Consider the following 23,905-nt stretch of genomic DNA (forward strand, 5'->3'; position numbering starts at 1 on the left):
CACGCTGGGCCAGGCTGTGTCACCACCTTTTCCATCCTAACCAGCTTCAAGCCTATTCTAAAAATGCTTAATTCTACTCACAGGCTCCCTTTTGTACTGACCCGAAGGTGAGCTGACTCAGGCACCCGGGAAAACCATGCAAACACACGATGCTGCAGGGAGAGCAGCACCAGCGTGGCCTGGCCAAAGAAAGCGACTCTGAAACTGTTCCAGAAGGACGCGGAGGATCTACCCATTAATAAATCTTCAAAACCCAAGCCAAATAAAGCGCGACCACGCCAAATCTAAATGACAACACTTTATTGCAGCATCGGCAAAGGTCAGATTTCTGAAGCTGGTGAAGATCGGGCAGCATTTCCATGTGAAATGTTACAACTTTACAAGTTTTGTTTCTTATTTAATTCTACATGCAGAAACTGAAACATGGTAAAAGAAAAAAATGCAAAATAGCTAGGAAAAAAAGATGTAATCAAGTTGTAGCATACAGATGTGCTCTTTAACTAAATTTACTATGCCTATCAGAAAGCAAACAAAAGACAACTATCCTAATAAATTAACAGATTGCCAGAAACAGACTAAGAACCCTCATTTCTATTTAGTGGGGGGAAAACAAAACAAAACAAAAACAACAAAACAAAACAAAAACAAACGCAAAATAAAAGCTCTACTGTTTCCATACTTTGTTTAGAGACAAAGGCTGTAAACCCATGAAGGTCAACAAAATCTTCTGATCCCCTTCTTGTTGTCCTTCGTCCATTTTCTGTGACATGCTGACCGGCACGCTGTCTGTTTTCAATGATACTTACAATGGGCTCAACTCTCCCTTCTTGGGCTGGTGTCAGACTCCCCTAAGCCATCTGAACTCATGCTCTTTGTATACTAAGTCTTCACATTTTTCTTTTACCCTAATAGGCAATTTTGTATTACTGACTCTGATGGATAAAACTGATTTTTCTCCCTCATCCCTTGTTCCTCTTGAAACAAATTCCTAAACAAAAGCCTTCCTGGTGGATTACCTGGTATTTGGATATCTTTCATCATTTTGTTGTCCTGCATGTAAGTTTTTACTAGAAGATTTTACTGCTTGCTCTATACTTTTCTACTGTAGTCCTGGAGCCCCCAAATGTATCTTCTTCCAACATGGGATGTTCAATTCAGAGACACTGTAACTCAAATCAAATTTAAAACTCAAGTTCATTTCCCCCATACCATTACCATCACAACCGTTTCTTCTCTGACTCAGTCATCTCACTGACGCTCTTCTTGGTGTAACTGCTCAGTAGTCAAGTTAACCATCTCATTTCTTGACTGCTATTCTCAAGAGAAGATTAACCCTCACGTGATTTCCATTGCAAAAGGCCTTTCCGCCTTATCTGGAAGCGTCGGCTTGTTCCGGTGTTGGCAGAGGCTGCTGTTCCCGCCTCACGGCCCCAGCCCGTCCCAGGTTTAGATTCGCAACTCTCTAGACCGACATGCTGAGATGTGTCCACTGCTCTCATTCAATTGCTGGAGGACTCCACTATCCACAACATCAGATACAGGACCTAATGAAATGACACGTGCTGCTGGATCAACGTCTCCTGGAGGTACAAATAGGGCAACGTTAAAGAGAACTAGTACTGAGGGCAAACTTGCGGCAAGAAAAGGTGCCCTATACAGACCACCGTCTCCCAGGCAAATCAGTGCTTCTTAAACAGCACACAAGGGGTGCCTGGGTGGCTCAGTTGGTCGAGCGACAAACTCCTGATTTTGGTTCACGTATTAATTGCAGGTTGTGAGATCGAGCCTGGCGTCGGGCTCCTCGCTGAGCGTGGCGACTGCTTGGGATTCTCTCTCTGCCCCTCCCCCCTGCTCGTGCTCACACACTCTCTCTCTCAAAATAAATGCAACTTAAAAAAAAAAGCACACAAACTCCTACTGAACTGACAAACAACAGGAACAGAGGGGCAGGCACTAAAAAGAGCAACGCTGATGGTGATCAGATAGGTGGTCTTGGAATGTTCCAGTAACTACTTTCTAAGGTGCTGAGTGTTTAGGGTTTGTACAATGGTTTGTACAATGTGTATAAAATCACATGTTGAAGTCTACCGCCAGTACCTCAGGACACGACCTTATTTGGAATGGTCAGTACAGAGGGAATTAGTAAAGATAAGGCCACACTCGAGTAGGACGGGCCCCCAATCCAGTGTGTGTCCTAAAGAGGGGGAAGTGGACAGAGACACACGGACAGGGAGGACGCCGGGTGAAGACGGCAGGTGTTGGATCAACAAAGGAAAGCCAAGGGATGCCAAGACTGTGCCAAACCACCAGAAGCTAATGGAGGGCCCCGGAACAGACGGTCCCTCCCAGCCCTCAGGAGGAAGCAGCCCTGCAGACGCCTCCAGACTGAGACATCGTTCCATCATTACAGTCACCCAGCGGTGGTACTTCTTATGGCAGCACCAGCAAACACGCAGTTTGCTTCTCACAAGGCAAGTTACATTAGCGAGAACCTGATTTCAAAGAGTAAAATGCGAGTATGGAAAAGTGTTATCTTTGGCCGGACGTACCAAAAACGGGACTGAACTGAATGGAAGACGGTCAAGAACACAAGTATTCCCTGAGAAAGAAACGTCTCTTTCTTGAAGTCAAGACAAAGCCATGTTCTAAAATGGAGTGTTTTAAAGTTTATTTCTTTTGCACATGAAAGAGGAGCAGAGAGAGGGAATGGGGGAAGGGCAGAGAGAGAGAGAGAGAGGGAGAGAGAGAATCCCAAGTGGACTCCACCCTGTCAGTACAGAGCCTGACACAGGGCTAGAACCTACAAACCATGAGATCATGACCTGAGCCAAAATGAAGAGTGAGATGCCCAACCGACTGAGCCGCCCAGGCACCCCTAAAATGGAGTATTTTAAATAAATATAGGAAATGACAGGGGGAAAAATGTCCAGTCTTTGATAAGACAAATATATCCCTGTATATAGTGTAGAATATTATTTGACTGCTTTATAGGCAAAACAATAGTTTTGAGAGACTTAAAAAATGTAAGAGCTCAGAAAGTACCTAAAATATTCGCTTTGGATTATGTGCTTATTCTACAAGGGACCCTGCTTTACAACAAAAGTATCAATTACTTAACTTTATAATAAGGACATAAAGAAAATATCTAACAAAAAATGCGCATCTACTTATGACAGGTTTAAAGAAAAGTCTGATAGTATAAATAACACTTGGTACTCAGAGTGTGATCTGCATTCCAGCAGCTTTGACATCACCTGGGAGATGTTGTTAGAAACGAGTTAGAACCAGCAGCTTAGTAAGAGTCCGATGATTAAAATACCTATTTTGAAGTTTAAGAAGGGGTGCCTGGCTGGCTTAGTCAGAGGAGTGTGTAACTCCTGATCTTGGGGTCTTGAGTTCGAGCCCCACATGGGGTATAGAGGTTACCTAAGTAACTGAAATAAAAAATAAAAATAAAGTTTAAGGAGCACTGGTTTAATTCATATGAATTTTAGCATATCAACCATATCAGCACTAACACTTGCCAGAGATGTAAAGTTTCAGTTTTTTCAACACCAGCAGAGTGGAAAACAACCGTGTTCTACACTGGTTAATTGTTTTACTTAGAGTGCTATTGCCATTTTAACGCATTATAAGCAAAGGCCTGTACTTTATTAGGGCATCACTGCCCAGTGAGAACGGCCACTATTTTAATGTACAGCCTATTTTAAGGACCACCTTGTGATTAGAAAAATTTTAAATCATTATAATTCATGTCTGGGAACCTATCAAAATCCCTGGGTAAGGAACTTCAACTGCTTTAATAAACAGTTTCCAAATGAATTTCCCCTCATTTGCCATAGAACATGAACAGTGTTAGTAACTAATTTTTAAAATAAGCTGTAGCCAAGTTAAAAGTCAAATTGAAAACACTTTCTCAGACCTGACAAGTTTTCTCTTCCCTCCTCTGTTTAGGAATTCACCTCGCGGTATTTTCTCCCTAAGGGATCGGATGAACCACCGCTCTAGATACACATCTTTCCACTGTCTGGCACGGCATTAAAATAGAAAAAAAATAAAGAGGTGCCAAACCACCAGGAAACTCCACCCCACCAGTTATGTTCTTTCAAATCACTACATTTCTTCACTTAAAACTTAAGTTTAAAAAAATGGCCAAGAACATTTGGTGCTCAAAAACTCATGTTTACGTGACTGCTTGTTCCTCTACCACGTTCACTCACACCTCTATTTCGAGAGCACTGGCTTTGAAAAGTACCTTAAAACTTTATAGAGAGCCATTTTTAAGAATGACGGACAAGTCAGCATTTTTTTGAGTTATTATTTTAAGAAGAGATTTAAGACAGGAAGAGATGGTAGCTCAAGAAATGGGACTTTCACAAAATCAGGAAATGAGGAAAAAAGAGCTTCTAGGGAACAGAGCTTAGGGAAAAAGTTTATTAAATGACCAAATACAGACCTTTAAAAGTCCCTTTGTCCACTTAACAAATATTAACTGAACATCTACCGTATGGCAGGCACAGGAGTGACAGAAGAGCCATAGTAGAAAACAAGATGCGGCTTCATTTCTGCCTCAGCTCTCAGTCTCAAAGGGGATAAAGAAAAGTTGGCAGGCGATTACACAGGATAAGGTCTGTAGAAATACAGCGAGCAAAGGCAGCATGTATGTACCAACCTACGTCAGATCTGAGAATATCAAGGTAAGACCTGAAGGAGGAACAGGAGATATCCAGAGGAAAGTGTGAAAAAGTTCCAAGCAAGGGAGGTGAAAAAAGAACCTAACCAGAAAGACAGAAAGGCCAGCTTGGTTGGGAGTAGAGGAAGGAAGAGAAAGCGATAAAGCCAATAAGGTAAGTACACCCTCACCATGCAGGGCCATGGTAACCAAGCTGAGGAGCTTGGACTTTATACGCTACAAGCCATGAGGAGCCACTGAGGATTTTAAGCACAAGAGTTCACCTCCTCAGACAACAGACTTCATTTTAGAAAGAACAATGTGGGGACAGCACAGAGAATGAACTGGAAGGGTTGACACTGGAGACTGAGAAGCAGATGTGGGAGCTGCGGGCAGCAATGCGATGAGAGGTGATGGCGGCTTGATCTCCGGTCTCAGCAGCAGAGACAGAATCAAACAGGCAAGGGTGAGAGCCATTCAGTAGTAGAATCAAAGTATTTGTCAATTAACTAGACATGGAAACTGAGGGAGTGAAGAGTCCAAACCAAAACCTACATTTCCAGTTTGGATAACTGGCTCAGCAGTGCCTCCACTCGATGAGCCAGAGAACAGAGGAGGAGAGTGGCATGGGGGCAAGGGACACACCTTCTAGACGGTTGTTTAGAAGACAGCTGGACATGCAATCAGAATCTAAACTGTGAGACCTGACCAGGAGCTCTGAAAGGGAACTGGGCCACAGGAGGGAAGGACGCCTCCTGTGGAGAGTGCACAAGAGTAGGACAGGAGGGCTTGGACGGACCCAGAGGGACAGAGCGTCTCCAGGCAGAGGCAAGCCCATAGAGGAGTCAGGAGACAGGAGGAGGAGTCAAGGAGGGAGGAGAAAGACCAGAAGACACGAGAGCCACAGAAGTCCAGGGAAGAGAGCATATGTCAAGATAAAGAGGGGCCACATGCTAAGCACTGCTGAGGCAGCCTGAAAGCGACAGAAGTGAAGCACAGGGTGGCAGCTGGGAGTGGGGGAGGGCAGAAGACCGCAGTCAGCCACACCAGTGAGAGGGGAGGAAGAAAGAACAAACAGGGCCAATTCTTCCAAGTTTGGTTAACTAGGGGCTGGAGGGAGGGAAGGAAAAACAAAAAGTTAAAGAATATGAGGAAAAACAACTGAATAACTGGCAGCAAACGAAGAAAGGTACAGCTTTATGTTTATCTTTTAGCATATGTAAGTTCACACATCTGTTTTCCCATATTTTTCCCCCAACTGCTTAGGAAATGCCTGGGACTTAATAAACTCTCAATGGCTTTTTAAAATAAATGTATTGACTTGGACAGAATTAACTCTTTCAAGTACCCATACTTAGTCTTCCCACTAGACTTGAGGGTAAAGACTTTATCTTTTCGTACTTTTTAATTTGTCATAGTACAGGAGGACTGAACCCATGGCAGATGCTGAGGGGAGCAAATCATACCGGAAATACTCATTATGTACCAAATGTCATAGTTACTGATTCTATAAATCTACCCAAACATTTAAAAATTAGGAAAAGACACTGTACTTGCATTATGTGACTCAAGAAGGGATTAGGTTTTAACAGAAATAATGCTGTTCAGAGATGTTAAGCTGTAATATAAACAGGTGAAACTGACGGAAAACATCAAGATAAAATATTCCTCTTTTTAAAGTTCTTTTTTTGCTTTTTTAAAAGTTTATTTATTTTTGAGAGAGAGAGAGTATGGGTGGGAGAGGGGCAGAGAGAGAGGGGGAGAGGGAGAGGGAGAGAGAATCCCAAGTAGGCTTCATGTTGTCAGCACAGGCCCCAACACGGGCTCAACCCCATGACCTGTGAGATCATGACCTGAGCTGAAATCAAGAGTTGGACACTCAAACGACTGAGCCACCCAGGCGCCACTCAAGATAAAATATTCTTAATAGTTCTGTTCACCAATCATGAGACAAGAAGAGAAACGGGTATATCAAGAACACTGAAATATATTTAAAGGTATGTAAGAAAATATAAAAGCTGAAAACTAAAACTTGCATGGCCTCTTAAAATAGCTGGCTTCCACATTTTAGTACCAATAAAAGATTTTATTAAAAGACTTTAATGAAGCTTGGATAATAAAAATAACCTAGTATCTTATTATGCCTAATTAGATGGATTTGTACATCAGTTCTAACTTGGATTTCTAAAAACATTACACTCCATAGATGTTAAAAAAACAGACCCCTAAACTGTCATGAGAAACCAATGTTCTAACCAGCAATTTGATTAGAGCTGTCCAAGCATATAGTTCAAAGAAAAATGTGATGGGGCGCCTGGGTGGCTCAGTCGGTTAAGTGCCCGACTTTGGCTCGGGTCATGATCTCGCGGTTTGTGAGTTTGAGCCCCATGTCAGGCTCTGTACTGTCAGCTCAGAGCCTGGAGCCTGCATGGGATTCTGTGTCTCCTTCTCTCTCTGCCCCACCCTTACTTGTGCTCTGTTTCTCTCTGTCTCTCAAAAATAAATAAATGTAAAAAAAATTTAAAAAAAAAAAGAGAAAAAGAAAAAGAAAAAAAAGAAAAAGAAAAAGAAAAAGAAAAATGTTATTGGGAACAAACACAGAGCAAGTAAAAGAGACCTGTGCCATTTCCCCAGCATTGCTCTACACAATAATGGACTCTTCTGCTCCCGCTCAGAGCACAATCCCTTCCACACCTAACCTGCCCGCCCCTAACAGCAAGGTGATGTCTTGGGGCTGATGTACGTCCTTAGCTAAACACTAGTACCCCGAAGGAGATCAGTAAGAGCAGCAAAGTCAATGACACCTTTGATCATAACTCGACCACAAGACAGAAAACTGAGTTGATGGTATGGGTCTTTAGATCAGATCTCAGAAAAACTTTAAATAATTTTCTCCCTTAAAAGACGAGTAAGATCTTATTAGGAAACATCTATGTAAAATTCCTTCTAGAGTTTTAACTATTTCACTTTAAGCAACTCAAGTTTAAGAAAAACTAGCATGGTTGGAGGGCACACTTGCATGGCTAAGTTGGTTAAGCATCCAACTCAAATACCAGGCTCATGAGTTCAAGCTCTCCATTGCGCTCTGTGCTGAGCGCAGAGCCTACTTAAAAAAAAAAAAAAAAGTAAAACTGGCATAGATCCCAGGAGGACATTTTACAATTAAAAACAAACAAACAAAATACCTCAAAACAAACTCAACCTAAAAGCGTGAAAGTCTAGGAAACAGGTTGAGTTTTTGTAAACATGGATTACTTAACACTGACCTGAGAAATTCTGACACAAAAGCCTGTGATTTCTCTCAAATTCATCTATAACTAGTCATCTCTATGAATGCAAAAGAGAAAATTTAAAAATCCAAAGAAGTCCACAAAGAGAGGGTGAAAGCCAAGATCACTGTGGCTGAAATTAAAAAAAAAAAAAAAAGAAAAAAGAAAAAAACCCTGCAATTATTCTATAAATAGGTTTTTTTTTCTCAAATACTTACAACTCAAAGACTTTTCTATTTTGCTAGTAATCAGGCCTTTATCATTAGGTGTAATCCAGAACAATCTATTCATGTGGACATCATGAAAAACAAACAGCTACAGAAGAAAGAGAGACGGACTGTCCTACCTCCCACCAGTCTTAAAGATTAGATCCGCATTAGGTGCTCCCTTTGGATGTTGGTAACGAGGCCGCCGCTCCCGATTGGTGTTTGCTGGGGCTGGGCGCTGGGCAAGAGACTGCAGCATTTCTGTAAGCAGGAGCAAAACAGAAAAGGTGGCTAACTCTGGTAAATGCACTCCCCTCCATGAAGCAAATAAAACCCTAGGGAGATCACGTTTACTAGTTGTTAGGTAGGGGAGTAAACAAAAAGAACCATTACACAGTCTACAATGATTAAGAAATTCTGAAAGAGCACATCAAGAGAGGAGACATGCTCTTTAATATCATTTAATACCCAATGTCCCCCATCCTGTCAATTTGGCCACCACATAAGTATCTTGCGAGGCTGTAAAACAGTATGAAAAGCAGTCTAGTTCAATAGCTACAAGCATATTGTCTGGAGCCAGACAAGACACTATTGGAACGAATCCCAGTTCTGCCACTTACTAGCCATGGGTCTTCCAGTTCAGTTTCCCTAAATGTCCCTAAATGTCAAATGGGGATGAGAATAAGCACTTACCTCCTAGAACTGTGGTACATAAGACAGTGTCCAGCTCACAGTTAAGCCCTTTACACTGAGTACTAGCTTACTTATTATTAAAAATGTGGGGTATCAACCAGAAGAGATTCTAGAAGACCGACTCAAGGATAGAAAACCAAATATTTATTTATGCAACAACCTCTTGCATAGAAAGTAGTGTGTCAGTACAGTGCTGTATCAACAGACATGTTATGACTCTAAAATTTAGGTGTCACAGAAATGCCAAGAGGCTGGTTTATGAAGTGTTCATGGACTCTGTGCACATAAGGTTCCAGTTAATTCAAGAGTGTTCGGTTTACCTGCGTAAAACTGGAATCTTAATTTTTTTTTTATGTTTATTTTATTTTTGAGAGAGAGACAGAATGCGAGTGGGTTAGGGACAGAGAGAGAAGGGAGACACAGAATCCGAAGCAGGCTCCAGGCTCCAAGCTGTCAGCACAGAGCCCGACGTGGGGCTCGAACTCACGAGCTGTGAGACCATGACCCGAGCCGAAGTTGGACGCTCAACAGACTGAGCCACCAGACGCCCCAAAACTGGAATCTTAATTTGAGTATACTCTCAAATCTGAGGAAGCACGGGGCCCTTGAGACAGGACTCCCCAACAGACAAAATAAGATAATAACTATGTATTGATTTAATTTGCTCACAGATGACTGGCAACATGACCCAATTAAAAACTGATCCTCATCTCACCTGCAAACATAGCTCTAACAGTATGGGATCTAACTGAATAATGGAGTTAGCAAGGTATGATGAAAATTATATTGTTATTTTGCAAGTAAGTGAGAAAAATGAAGATAGGAAGGAATATAAAAAACAATCAACTTCTCAGGCTAAACATTTACAAAGATGACATGAAAAGGGGGAGATAAGAACTCTAATATTCTATATTTAAAAAGCCCAAGAGGCAAAAACATTTTCTACTTCTGTCCTATAAGTGACTGTATACCTTGATAATCTTCTTGTTCTTGCCGTTCATTGATATCTAGTGTGAGCTTTTTCATTCTCATCCTCTCTTCTTGTTCTGCCTGTTGCTGGTTCCAGTGATTTGCAGCAAGTTGGGAAGACATGGGTACATTAAGGATCTTAAACTGAGAAAAAATAACAAAAGAAATCACAAATGGCTTGAGAAAATCAAAAGAAGAAAACAAAGATTTCAAATAAGTCTAAATAAAGACAGTATCATCTAAGAACATAAACAGACAATAGTCTTAAACTACTAGAGACAAATCCACTAGGGATGGTTAGGAAATGGAAGACCATCAAGTTCAACCTCAAGAAAAGGAGAAGCCTCTCTTTTCCCGCACTATGTTTGGAGGCACACATCTAGCAACAGGGTATCAATTTCCATCATACAGACCCTATTATTTATGGGTCACTGTCAAAAAAGGCTTTTATATAGCAAGCTGTAACTTGCAGCCTTTTCATTTCTATCCTCTGGAACCAGTTCTGGCCTCCTGAACAATACAGAACAAATCTATTCCACCTTTAGTATTGACAGACCTTATTTCTAAAGATAGAATGCAATGTTAGAACAGAGGAAGAATTAAGCAACTGCCCTGTGAGACATATTTCTCTGTTATGAGAGAGAGTCCTTATCTGTGAAATGCTTTTGTTTTTAGCAGGATATCCCTGGTTTGGATTGTGCAAGGTAAACAAACTTAGATAGAAATCTATGAATTTAAGGACCATGGTTCCCTGGAAATAGATGAGTAAGCTATGTAACTATCTGAGTACAAGACAGAAACATTTCACAACCTGAATTCTCTCTGCTGTGTGTAACATGCACAACTCAGTTAAGAGACCTCCTCTAATACTTTGGATCAACAGCATGCCTCATGAGGAAAGAAAGGGCATAGGTAGCTGTGCTCAGGACCCCAGACCTCTCTCTGCTTGACCTATGCCCTTTTGATGCTTGCAACCTTGAAATTATTAGTAAAGCTTAACACTGTATAAAAATTCCGATTCATTTGAATCTGATTTGACAATCTGATTCTTTGTTATTATCTCAGATGTCTTCTTCTGGTATTCTCTTTTATATGACGCTCTTCAGTCAGTCAATACTCCTCTTAAAACGTAATACCCAGAACACTACGTGCAGTTGGCCAGATACACTAAGGTGAAGAGTAGTTAAGTGTGGGTACAAAACATCTACAAACCCAACTAACTACATTTCATCTTTACCACAGTAGATAACTAAGTGTCTCATATAGCAAAATAAAAATATATTTAAGGTAGTCCATTTGGCAGGGTGCCTGGGTGGCTCAGTCGGTTTGGCTCAGGTCATGAGTTTGAGCCCCGCGTCGGGCTCTCTGCTGTCAACATGGAGCCCACTTCAGACCCTCTGTCCGCAGCCCCCCACAGCCCCTCCCCTGCCCGTGCTTTCTATCTCTCTCTCAAAAATATAAACAAACATAAAAAAAAAAAAAATGGTAGTCCATTTGGCTACCAGCCTAGCAGACCTCACTTGTTCTTCCTGATGAGCTTAGTCTGACATAATGTGCTGAGTGGTTGAGTACAGACTCCCTGCAACTATCCCGTTCTATTTTATGAGCTCAAAACCATCTTTTAAAGAAAAAAAAAATACACATACACATACAATCAAGAAAACCTCACTGCAATCAAGGCAATGAACATGTCCATTACCTCCAAAGGCTCCTTTTGTCCCTCTGTAACCCATCTCTTTCTCTACCTCACCCCCAGGCAACTGCCAACTTGATTTCTGTCACTACTGAATAGCTTGTACTTTCTAAAAGTTTGCGTAAGTTGAATCATACAACACACATTTTGTCTAGGTTCTTTTACTTTGCGCAACAACTTTCAGATGCATTCATGCTGCTGCACGTATTAAGTTTGTTCCTTTTTATTGTAGAGCTGCATTTCCTTGTCTTGTACGCCACAATTTGTTTATCCACTCACTTGTTGATAGCATTTGGGATTTCTATTTGGGGTTATTACAAATATATTTAACAAATGTTTGTGTAGACATATGTATGCATTTTTCTTAAATGTGAAATGCTAGGAAGGAAAAGCTGGGAATACCTGGTGTGTTTTACTTTTTAATTTTTTAAAAATTAACTCTACACCCAACATGGGGCACGAATTCATGACCCCGAGGATCAAGAGTTGCACACTCTGCCAACTGAGACAGCCAGGTACCCCGTGGTGTGTTTTACTTTTTAAGAAACTATAAAAATGTGTTCCAAAGTAGGTATGCCATTTTATATTCCACTAAAAGTGTATGAAAGTTCCGGTTGTGTCACACCCTTGCCAGCATTTGGTATGGTCAGTCGGTCGGTCTATCTATCCACCTATCTATCTCTTTTTAAGTTTATCCATTCTGGTGAGTACATATAGTGGTATTTTTCACCCCGGGTTTTAATTTTCATTTTCCTAACGACTAAAATCATCTGTTTTAAAATTCAATCTAGGATTATGCTGAAAGTTGATATCAAGTTTCCGGGATTATATAGTTTTCAGAATATACTTTTCCTTGCTCTTTGAAAAAGGAAATCATTTGCTCATTTATGAATCTTTTGACTACTGCCTCACTCTGAAAAACTTTCTAAATTTAACGACAACTGCTCTACAATTACATACAGAAGTTCTTTCAGTCCTCGAGTATGTAATTTATTTTTGCCTGAAGACTGGGACTCATTTAAAGTAGATAAGTTATCCCTTTGGACACTATCTGATTTTACCCAATTTTCAACTTACCCTTCCTGGTTGAAATCTTCCTTGCTCTCTCTCTCTCTCTTTTTTTTTTAATGTTTATTTTTGAGAGAGAGAGAGCGAGCAGTGGAGGGACAGAGAGAGAGAGAGAATCTGAAGCAGACTCCACGGTGTCAGCTCAGAGCCTGATGTGGGGCTCAAACTCATAAACTGTGAGATCATGACCTGAGCCAAAATCAAGAGTCTGGTGCTTAACCAAATGAGCCACCCAGGTGCCCTGGAATCTTCTCACTTGATAAAAATGAAAGTGAACAGCTATTTTCCTCCCAAATCTCTCCACAAGCAGTGGGATTATCCTTTGTTCTTCTGGCCCTGAACGCAGCCTTTTAAAAACTACTTCCTCACGTCAACTACACACCAAAAGAAAAAAGAAAAAAAAAAAAGGATCTCCATATCCTCTCAACCACATCTCCTTTAAAACCTGCAGGTTGTGGACTGTTAATTGCTAAATTCTACTGTCCATGGTTTCATCATGGTCCTGCTTTGCCTTCATCCACAACTATGAATTCTGTGCTATCTTTTTTTCTGCCTCTTCCCCAAACTTCCTTTCAGTTCCACATTACGGTCAGTGCTTTCATGAAATAAGCACTTGCCAGGCAATGCTGCAGAGAACACGGATTTCTGTAGTCGGACAGATGGGGTTCACAGCTCTTTCTCTCAACTATACAAGGAGGATTTCCACACTACCTTTGAGGTAGTACTACCTCTGAGTGTGCAGTACAGGGCCCGGCACACACCAGGTTCTCCATAAATAATACCTGTTAATAATGCGCCAAAATAACAAAGTTCAGAACAGCTGCCCTCATTACCTACTGGACATTCTGAAACTAAAATCGCAGCAAAATAAAACCACAAGTTCAATTAAAAAAATCACCTTCTTAGCAGAATGAGACTGACAACCACCAAGTAGAAAGTGAAACCCGTGAATGCTTCTGCACACTATCCTTGGGCCTGTGCAGTAGTCTGCACCAGGAATGTCTCTATCAGATGGGACTTGCCCCAACTGTCTCTTACGTCCACTAACAAAAACAACAGAAACAAAGTGAAAATAAAATGGCCATCGTTCCCTCCAATAAACCTTTTAATTTATGTTTTACAACTCAGGAATGTACACAAAAAGTAATTTAATGAAAAAGTTCAGCTCCAAGTGAATTTTCTGCCAGACTCTTAACATGTATCTAATGTGAAACAAAAACTTCATAATATATGTACTCTTCCTAATAAGCAGCATAATTACTAAGATGTCACAGTAATTCATAACGAAATTTTTCATTTTCAGGACTATTCATGAGGAAAGCATCCTGTTGCACCCGCATTTCCAAATCCACTGCTAAAAGAACTAATGGTAGAGAAAAGCTGAACTAAAACAGACTCTGTACACAGAAGTACGCCAAATTACTAGGACAGCAGAGACAGAGATGTCAAATTCTACAAAGACCACAACTATGAGAACAATCTCCAAAACGATGGTTTGACACAATTTTCCAATCTTCCCTCAACACAACAACTGTGAAATCTGGTTAGTAAATAGACATCAGAGGGACAAATACTCTAAATAAAATTTAACCCATCAGTATAAATCAATAAAGACACAGCTACATAAATTAACACATAATTTTAAAGAACAATTTTAAAGAACATATCAAAGAACAATGTTGGAGAAACATAGCAGGAATTCAATATATTTTAGCTGTTATTACCATAATTACTTTATTATCTTTATTAAAGTAAAGAAATATGGGCAATGTTGAGTACTATCTCAGTGAAATGCAAAATACCTATTAGGCTTCAAGAATCACAGCTAAATTTTAAGTCATTCGGTTCCTAGTGTCAAATAAGATGCCTTATTTGAGATGGTAAGGGTAAAGAGAGGCAACAAATCTGAGTCTCTCAAGATAAGTTACAGATTCCAAATATTACAATGCTCTTACTTATTCAGCTGGCTGGTTTTTCCTCAGGGCCTTTACAAACTGGTCTGTAAATGTGTATAAATACATGCAAACGTAGAAAGAGTGACATATTACTGTTTTACAAAACACTAAAGGCAAAGCATGCAGACACTTTCTTGATCGCTATGAAACCACAAGCTGCAATTCTAAGATGCTTCGATCTGTCACTACATTAACATATTCAGAGAGAAAACAGGGTGGCCATTTTTTCCCCTTACTGGGTTCCTAATAATAACATTTGAATTGTCCTTCATAATTCAGTAACGACGAGATTAATGGTGATGGTATTTACCACACTAATGAAACAACATAAAACATCGTATAAGAAATTTCATAATGATTTGATCAAAAATGTGAAAAACATAGGTTTCTATTCATTTATAAGACTAACTGGCCTGAGACAAAAGTGTTCCAAGTATTATGTACTTAAAAAGAAGACCAAAGAGACAGTATTAAATACAGAGAGCACAAGAGGCCAATTTTCTGATGCCACTTCACCAGTGCCTTTCCCGTAAAGCTTTTAAAACATTTTTAAAAAAGAGTCACTACTTTATGGCAAATTAAATGACAAAAAGACTAAAGTCACTCGAATGAGATTTCTTGGAATATAAAAATAGAATGAAGGTGATTTACTTTGTATCTTAAAGCTACTTCATAATTGTAGCTGAAACTGAAATACACACACGCATATATACACACATAATCCCGAGTTACTTTAAGTATCAATTGATAAACAATATATAAAATAAATGATGACTCCTTATAAATATTAAAATACTGGAAAGAAATGGGTTGTTTACAAGTATTAAGCTATAACATAATGTATACTTGTTTAAAGCAATCAAAAAAAGCTCTTTAAAACATAATACAATGCTCCTATTACATTAAAACTTGTTTTAATGATCAAAATATTTTATTTCAATTCATTACTCTATTTCATAAATATTTAAATCTAGAAAGAAAGAAATTATGAATAGCATTATCCTCTTTGTTTTTAACTACTCATTTAATTGGTGCAAGTTTTTATTTTCCTAATGACTACAGAAGAAAGTTATTTCTGAGCACAAATCTGGTACACAAAGAGATCTTTGACTTAGAAATTAAAGATTCCTATAAGGCAAAACATTTCACATTTCTAGAAAAACCGTTGCACCAGAAGGGCTAACACCCAAAAGTTAAATAAAGAAATAAAAATCAGAACAAAATAACTTTCTTTTTCAGACCACAAAATACCAGTGATGTTTCTTCAAATAATGTTCCTGAAACTGAACATTTTCCAAAATTCCAAATAAAGTTTATGAGTTGAAAATTTACTTAAAAACCAAGTACTCTGAGCTCTCATTTCATGCTTGCTAATATTTTTTAATAAAGTTCAATAAAAACGTTTCCTTAAAAATTAAACAGACTTTCACATTTTAAGAAATAAGAACTTCCACTCTTCATTTTGTATAGTTATTTGGGTTCTACAGTATATAATTTATCTACTTTAAAGCAAAAATATTCCTTCTACAAAATAAACACATAGTCTTACTTTGCTTGATAGAATTCAGGACTGCTGAAATGAATTTATTTTTCAAAGCTCAGGAGTTTCTTAGGTAGGCTGTGGTTTAATTTATGCCTACATGTTCTAAAAAGGTCAAATGGGGTATACGAGTTGACAAAGTTAAAATGAATTTTCACATGTGCCTCACAAAAAGGAGGGACAAACGAAGAAAACAAATTATTTCCTTTGTGTTATTTGATCTTCACAGAAAGATATTCCTAAGCCCCCTTTCAGATAAGAAAAAGTGTTTGAGAAGTATGCCAGCAATACAAATGTCCAGCAGCGCTACAGAAATGGTAACCAAGGGACAGCTACCTGAGGTTGTCAGGTACGGCCCTTCACAATGAAAAACCCCTCTCTTTCATGCCAAGAACATTTGGTGATGGGGTCAGGGAGGGGCTGAGAGCTTTTAAAGAAAAGAGAGAATGAAGCGGATCTAAAAGGTAATGACTGAAACAGAAAAGCGAAGCTCAGAGAGCAATGCAGTCCCTAGAAAAGAAAAGCAGAAACTCTGGGCTTGGAGAATCCTAGGAACCACGATGAACTCGCGGTTTTGCAAAGCTCAGTTTAGGGTCTGGATCAAACCCTCCTCCCACCCCGCCCTTATTTTTCTAGGGACTCAGTGGAGGATCGGGACTGAGGACATGCCAGAGCTCACCCCTGGCCTGAGGGTGGGTGAGGGCAGAGCTCTCCTGAGAACTAACCCCAGAGGCCGCAATGGAGGAAAGGCTACGGCTGGAAAGGAATCATGAAGGCAATGTCTGAAGACACAGCAGTGCTCTGAGCCTGAGCCAAGGTTAACTTCACATACAACACGATGGAAAGTCTTTTCTGGTCCTCCCTTCCAGGATTCTAATTGGTGTACAGTTTTTATATCTCAAGATTTACTTGCAGTATAACAAAATAATGTACCCCGCACAACTCTGATCCTCTGAGCATGTAAGAAATTACCTGACAAAAGCAAAGATAAAAATTAATTTGGGCATCATCTCGTGGAGGCTGTGTTGCCGGAGGGAACAGACTATCCCGTCCATCACAGACGGCATCTCATTAGAGGACCTGCTGATCGTCCCAGAACAGCAGGCTCCGCACCTCCCATTCCAATCTCTCTCTAGCCTCTTTTTTATTTTATTTTCCTTCCGAGCATTCCCCCCAACCTGACATTACGTATTTCTTCACTGTTTGCCTCCCAGCACCAGAATGAAAGCTCCCAAGAGAGAAGGAACTCTAGTGACAGTTGTACTTTCTGCACCCGGGGCAGTGCCTGGTACACAGCAAGTGAACAACAATTACCTGTTATGTGACTGTGTGAATGAATATGGAAGCCAGGCATTCAACTCGTCTCTAAGTTGTGGTGGCTGCCATATTTCGTAGAATCTGATGGTCCATTAATTGTAAGATACACCATTATATCACACATCACTAAAACAGAAAAAAATGCTGCCAGTTATAAACGCTAAGAGGCAGCTTGATTTCAGAAATGTTGAAATGTGAAAAAACTCTTAGAGAATTAGTAATATGTGATATATCCTAGAGTTGAGTCTGAGAGTTGGGCTTTATTTTCTTCATAGTATTTTTCACTCCTTACAAATACATTTGTCAACCTTAGCAAGATGTGAGCTCACAAGGGCAGGGACTTTTATTTATCACCATAGCCTCAGCACCTAGAACAGTATTTGGCACATACGAGATGCTCAATAATATTTGATGAATGAATGTATGAACCAAAGTATGAATCCCTAAACTAACAGCTTAGTGGTCAGGGAAATGATTTTGAGGGCCATCTGTAAGACATGGGAAACAAGGAGGAAGCAGTATAAGGAGAATGGAGAAGGATTAGGGGTCAAAAACAATGATTTTCAAGAAAAATCTTAACCACGGAACATTTTCTTGAGATGTATCTGTCATCACCCTCCTTTCCTTTCCCACCCTGAGTTTACTTATGAAACCTTCCTCCTGAAAGTCAAGGGATTTATATATTCTAACAAATACATATGAATTCAAAATTTAAATGTCCTTTCCTTTTAAAGAATAAATAAAAAGAAAGAAAGAAATAAAAAATATCTATTCAATGGAGTGCCTGGTGGCTCAGTCAGTTAAATGTCTGGCTTCAGCTCGGGTCATGACCTCGCGGTTCATGAGTTTGAGCCCTGCATCAGGCTCTGTGCTAACAGCTCAGAGCCTGGATCCTGCTTCAGATTCTGTGTCTCCCTCTCTCTCTGCCCCACCCGTTTGCGCTCAGTCTCTCTCTGTCTCTCAAAAATGAATAAACGTTAACAAAAAAATTTTAGAAAAAAAATACATTCAAAAGAAGTCAGCTGTGTCTTCTATACATAATAAAAAATAAAATTACTTCTACACTGAATACTTTATTTCTTTATTTTTAATCTTTATTTGTGTGTGTGTGTGTGTGAGAGAGAGAGAGAGAGAGAGAGAGAGAGAGAGACAGAGTGCGAGCAGGGGAGGAACAGAGAAGGAGACAGAATCTGAAGTGGCTCCAGGCTCCAAACTGTGGCACAGAGCCCAACGCAGGGCTTGAACTCATGAATCGTGAGATCATGACCTGAGATGAAGTTGGATGCTTAACCAACTGAGCCACCCAGGCGCCCCTACCACTGAATACTTTACATGTTTCCAACTCTTCTCCTCTTATAGGCAAAACATAACTTACAATCTATAAAACAAAGTTATTGCTTACACTTGATAAGTAACAATCACCTGTGGTGGCCAGTTTCTTACCTGTTGTTTATTGCCTTTTCTTGTTAACATGACAAAGGGCATAGTGTCTGCAGACTCCGCCTCTCCCTCCCCACCACCGAGTGGTGGCCCTTTCCTCAGCTGGCTTTTGAGATGCAAAGGAATAGCAACATCAAGTTGGTGCACTTTAACAGATTCGCCACTTCGTTGCTTAAAGATAGAAATGAAAAAATATAAATACTCCAACGTACACAGGGATATATGTAAACATAAACTGAACAATTCATTCAGTGCCATTATTTCTTAAAACACAATCATCATTAGAGCCAAAGTAACCTGACGGGCAGCTGAGACAGAGGCGCCCCCTCCTCTGCCCCCACCTCTTACGTATGGCTGGGAAGACCTGTGCAAGTCCCCAGTGACTGGCTCTGTTTACCGGTGCAGCTCAAACACACAATGCTGTAGGTTCTCCTGACTCCGCATGCTCCTGAAGTGCATACCCGCACCACATATCTTCCTTCATACTTCTCATGTGTCACAAGTGTCTGCTTCTCTGTGACAATCCTCCACCAGACTGGTGGGGTTCGGCACTGAATACCCTTTCCCTGGTGTTTTAAATACCCTAGTGGTGTTTTAAATACTGCAGGTGCTCAATTAATATTTAGGAATGAATGGAATCTATTACTGTTCAGATTAACTTTGTTTGTTAATATCAAGTTTTCAAGATTGACACTGGATTTATTAATCAATTATTTAAACAAACCTTCAGTGAAGACTTGTGCGTTGGGCTTATTACTTGAGATACTAATACTAAAAAGACAGTCTCTATCCTCAAAGAGCTCAAAAACTGTTAATTAGGATAGAGAAATAAATTAATTACAATTCATCCAAGTCATGTATAACCTGTGTTGGGGTGAAGTGACTATATAGGCCTGGCTAGGAGTGGGTGGATGCTGAAACTTCACAAAAGACTAAACAAAACTGGGACGTCTGAGAATGTCTTTAAGGCTTCATAAGACTTCTTGTAAGCAGATGGCAGCAGAGCAGTCTGGGGGATACAGAGGGAGTTTACGAAGGGGAGGACAGGTCCAAAAGCAAGGACATGAAACAGCATGGTGCATTTTGGAAACTGCACGTAATTTTCTGTATTTGCTGAATGGAGCACAAATGAGGAAAGAGCTGAATGTAATTCTTCAAATCTAAGCAGGTAATGCTAACAGGCCACGAAGGTTTTGAAAATGCTTTACCACAATTTAAATGGCCTTTGATATAGGCTCCATATTTGCAAGAGACCTAAATCAAATAAAATGGTAATAAAGGGGTAAGGTCTTATTGTTTATAAGTTCCAATTTGTAGAATTTGCTTGACGCTCTCCCAGATTCATAAGATTTACAAAGACTTTTTTACTTAAAATTTCAAAGGATCATGTTAGATCAATCTTTATTTGTAAATTAACTTTTTTTCTGATTATAAAATGAACATATTCTCTTTGTAAATTATTTAAATACAAAAATGCATCAGCCAGTGTCTCCATACCAACCCCTCCCTCACCACGCTTCAAGGAACAACAACCAGTATCAATGGGGCGTGTTCTCCACATTTTTCTTGAAAATGTTAGTAACACACATGTACACACAAGCTCCATCTATGCATACTGTTCTTCACTATATACGTTTTTCTTCTTTTTGATTCTATATAATGGGCATCTTTGTGTTGAGTATATACAGAGCTAATTATATGGATATTCTCTTATTTATATAATTGGTTCTCTACTAAACCTATTTCCCCATTACAGTATGACATCTTTATATATTTAACTTCATATACTTGGGTGAAAATTAGTTAAGGGTGGACTTTTAGATCAAAAGCCATGCCTATTTGCTAGGTTTACTAAGTTTCTCTCTAAAAAAGATGGACTGATTTACATATTCCAAATACAGATATTTACCCATACTTAACCACAATGGGTAGTATCACTTTTCGCATCTTAGTATCTGATGATCTGATAAAAAGGTTCTTCTTAATCTGCTTATCTTTTGATTATCAGTGAGCTCTAGCATGACTTTATTGTTTCAATCAACAACAAAAAAAACCCTGGGTCATTCATTTGTCCTCACCGGTGTGGGACCTGCTGATATAATACAGCCGTTACCCTGCATTATACAGTCTGTTTCTGGTCTGGCATTTCTCGTGGCATTCTGGGCTAGAAAGCAATAGGACAAGATGGCTGAAAACAGACCACGCCACTACTACTCTTGTGGCCTTACTGTGGCTTTAACTGAAATGTAGCAATACTAATAGTGTCTGACAGCACTGTATGAAGAAGGTGAAGTCTTAATGCAATAATCAACAGTCTCCACAATTATTAAGATTTCTGATAAGTTTGCAGTTAATTCCGGTGTGGATATAAAATAGAAATCCAGCTTTATTTTTACCGACAATCCATTGAATAATACATTTTCCCTCAATTGACTTGCAGTGTTGTCTTTGCCATATTATTAAATTGTCATGTTTTAGGTCGATTTTGGACTTTCCTATTTCATTAATCCATTTATTCTTGTGCCAATCTATTATTGTGTGTTTAAAATGTTTTATTGTCTTACTGAGTATCTTACCTGCCAGCTTCCAGAAGTTTCCTAGCTATTTTGTTTATTCATAATTATTCTATATCACTGGGAAGATGGAGCTTTTTATAAAATCCAGTGTATTAATGTCAAGAATACATTAAACAAAATTTCTTTAAACATCAAATAACCAATATTCCTCTAAATATTTATAGACAAGTTATTCAAATTTTAAATCAAGCTTAATAATTTAGTGTATTAAATTTCCCCAAATACTGATCTTTGGCCAAGTTTGAATTGTAAACAAACTATAAGTAAAAGGTCTTAGCAACAGAGATAGGACTTCAGAGAAAAAAGGCAGACTGGTACAATGAAATTACTCTGTTCAAAGTCCTACATTAACTACATTTTCCCCCCAGTGTATCCCAGAGAAATGTGCACATCAGGAAAAGTATAAGAAGTACTGGCAGACGCAAACTGTACTGTTGCTGCAGAGGCAAATGTTAAGCTGTAGAGACCCCTGTAACCACCACAACTGAATGGGCTGCAGTATCCTGTAGGGAGAGGACCCTCTGGAATAGGGGAACCGCTCGTACCTGAAGGTTTTCCAGCATCATTTTATCCAGAGCTTGAATGAAGTCCTCATCTTCCACACAAGGTACATGCTTAAGTCCACCTCCCTTAATCATTACCTCCTTATTAAAACAAAACAAGAAATCAGACCACAAATTGTAACCAGAGTTTTGGATGGCAGAGTCTTTTGTATGGATAACTTGCTCAACATAACTCAAGGAACAAGTGAGTAAAATGTGTAACACTACATGTTTAAAAAAACCTGTTAATACAGTAAGGTACTTAGATAGGAAAACAAATTGAAATGAATTTCCAAAAGAATATTTTTCAGTAATCACAAGAAACACAACTTCAGTGGCTAAAACTGAAATACTAATGAAAATATTGTGTGACCTCAAAAGCAAATTTTCAGCCATACATACAGTATTTTCTTCATCTGTTTCATTCTCTTTATTTGAATCTGTAAGGTAATCGGTATTCTCTTCCTCTTCTTCCTCGCCCTCATCATCATCATTATCAGAACCCTCCTGAAATTATATAACATTAGAAGATTAAAACATTTTGAAAAGGGTTACTATATTTTACATTACTTAAAAAGATTTAAAAATTTCTGTATAATTGTTCATTATTCTCAAGTTCCAGCCTTTTATGTGGTTTGCCTACAATTTAGGGCAAAGTCAGCTGGCAACATTAGCTGAAAACTAATGCACACCAGTAGCCGAAAACCCATTTCACTATCTTCCACCGATCTAATAATACAAAGATCCTTTGTAGAAACTCTTTTGCTTGAATTCCAAAAGGAATGAGCTTCCTGAACCTTTTGTGTTATTCCTCCTCCCTGGCTGTTTTGAGACTGAGTTTCTCATAGTAGTTCTTTAATACTCAACTAACTCTGGAATGAACGTCAGTAAATAGTTCAAATTTAGCCTGGTTAGCAGTGGAAAGCAAGGACAGTAGATTTATAAAGCACTACACTGTACAGAGCACCACAGCCTATAAGGTGTTCTCACATACTTCATTTTGTTTGCTTTATCCAGTTCTAAGAAGGCAGGATAAGACCTCACGCCCCATTGTTATACATGAACAAACTAAGGCTCGGAAGTGACTTGCCCAAGGACACACTGCCTATTAAGCAGGAGCTAGACATTCTACTCCCCCTCACCACTTCTCCCCATCCTCTCTTGTCAATGCCCCCACCTCCTCTTCGATCAGCCAGATTTCCTTTCAAACAGAAGACTAACAGAACCCCAAAGGATATTTCAAAAGGGCAGACACATACAAAAGCACACAGTTGTGCCCCATCTGTGCAGCCTGTCACTTCCAACAACATAACTCACTCTCACTTGGTTCTGTAAGTGTAAAAAAAGACTACGCTAAATCCAGCATCTTCTCATTCTGCCAAGACAATGAATGTGAATGAGAAATAACATAACAATTTTAAAAATCCAAATAGTGTATTATAATTTACTATACTGGTATCTGGAAACTTATAGAGTTTCTAAAGTGGAAATACTCTGGGAATGTACAGAAATGCATTTACTTTTTTTCAAATGCATTAACTTTTTTTTTTTTTAACATAAGTCTGTAATTCACAACCAAATTTGCAATAGAGATGCTCTTAAATTTGCCCTTGGAAAAAAATTAATCATTTCTTAACACTTAAATTAAAATGCATTGGGGTGCCTGGGTGGCTCAGTCAGTTGAGCATCCGACTCTCGATTTTGGCTCAGGTGATGATCTCACGGTTTGTGGGATTGAGCCCCAAGTGGGGCTCCGCGCTGACAGCATGGAGCCTGCTTGGGATTCTGTCTCTCCCTCTCTCTCTGCCCCTCCCCTGCCTGTGCTCTTTCAAAATTAAAAAAAATAAAATAAAATGCATTAACTTTTTCTCCTTACCCTTTATTTTTTATAACTCAGGCAAACACAATGGATTAATTAACTTTTGAAACCGAAAGGCTGGACAAGAATCCCATTGTCCTAATCCC

General features: G+C 39.4%; 1 protein-coding gene across 4 annotated transcripts in view; it reads right to left on the reverse strand.

Annotated features, from left to right (window-relative positions):
- Nucleotides 1–285: 285 nt before the first annotated feature.
- UPF2 (UPF2 regulator of nonsense mediated mRNA decay) overlaps nucleotides 286–23,905 on the reverse strand; it is a 110,826-nt gene continuing 87,206 nt past the window's right edge. For all 4 annotated transcript variants that reach the window (XM_049626827.1, XM_049626830.1, XM_049626828.1 and 1 more), the window contains exons 17-22: nucleotides 22,343–22,447; nucleotides 21,944–22,042; nucleotides 18,826–18,993; nucleotides 9,812–9,953; nucleotides 8,288–8,408; nucleotides 286–1,580 (exon numbers count right to left, since the gene is read on the reverse strand). In XM_049626827.1, coding sequence (XP_049482784.1) covers nucleotides 1,571–1,580; nucleotides 8,288–8,408; nucleotides 9,812–9,953; nucleotides 18,826–18,993; nucleotides 21,944–22,042; nucleotides 22,343–22,447 — 645 coding nt within the window. In that variant the 3' untranslated portion in view covers nucleotides 286–1,570. The remainder of the gene's footprint in view (nucleotides 1,581–8,287; nucleotides 8,409–9,811; nucleotides 9,954–18,825; nucleotides 18,994–21,943; nucleotides 22,043–22,342; nucleotides 22,448–23,905) is intronic.

This window comes from Panthera uncia, chromosome B4 (genome assembly GCF_023721935.1).
Source record: "Panthera uncia isolate 11264 chromosome B4, Puncia_PCG_1.0, whole genome shotgun sequence".
NCBI lineage: Eukaryota > Metazoa > Chordata > Mammalia > Carnivora > Felidae > Panthera > Panthera uncia.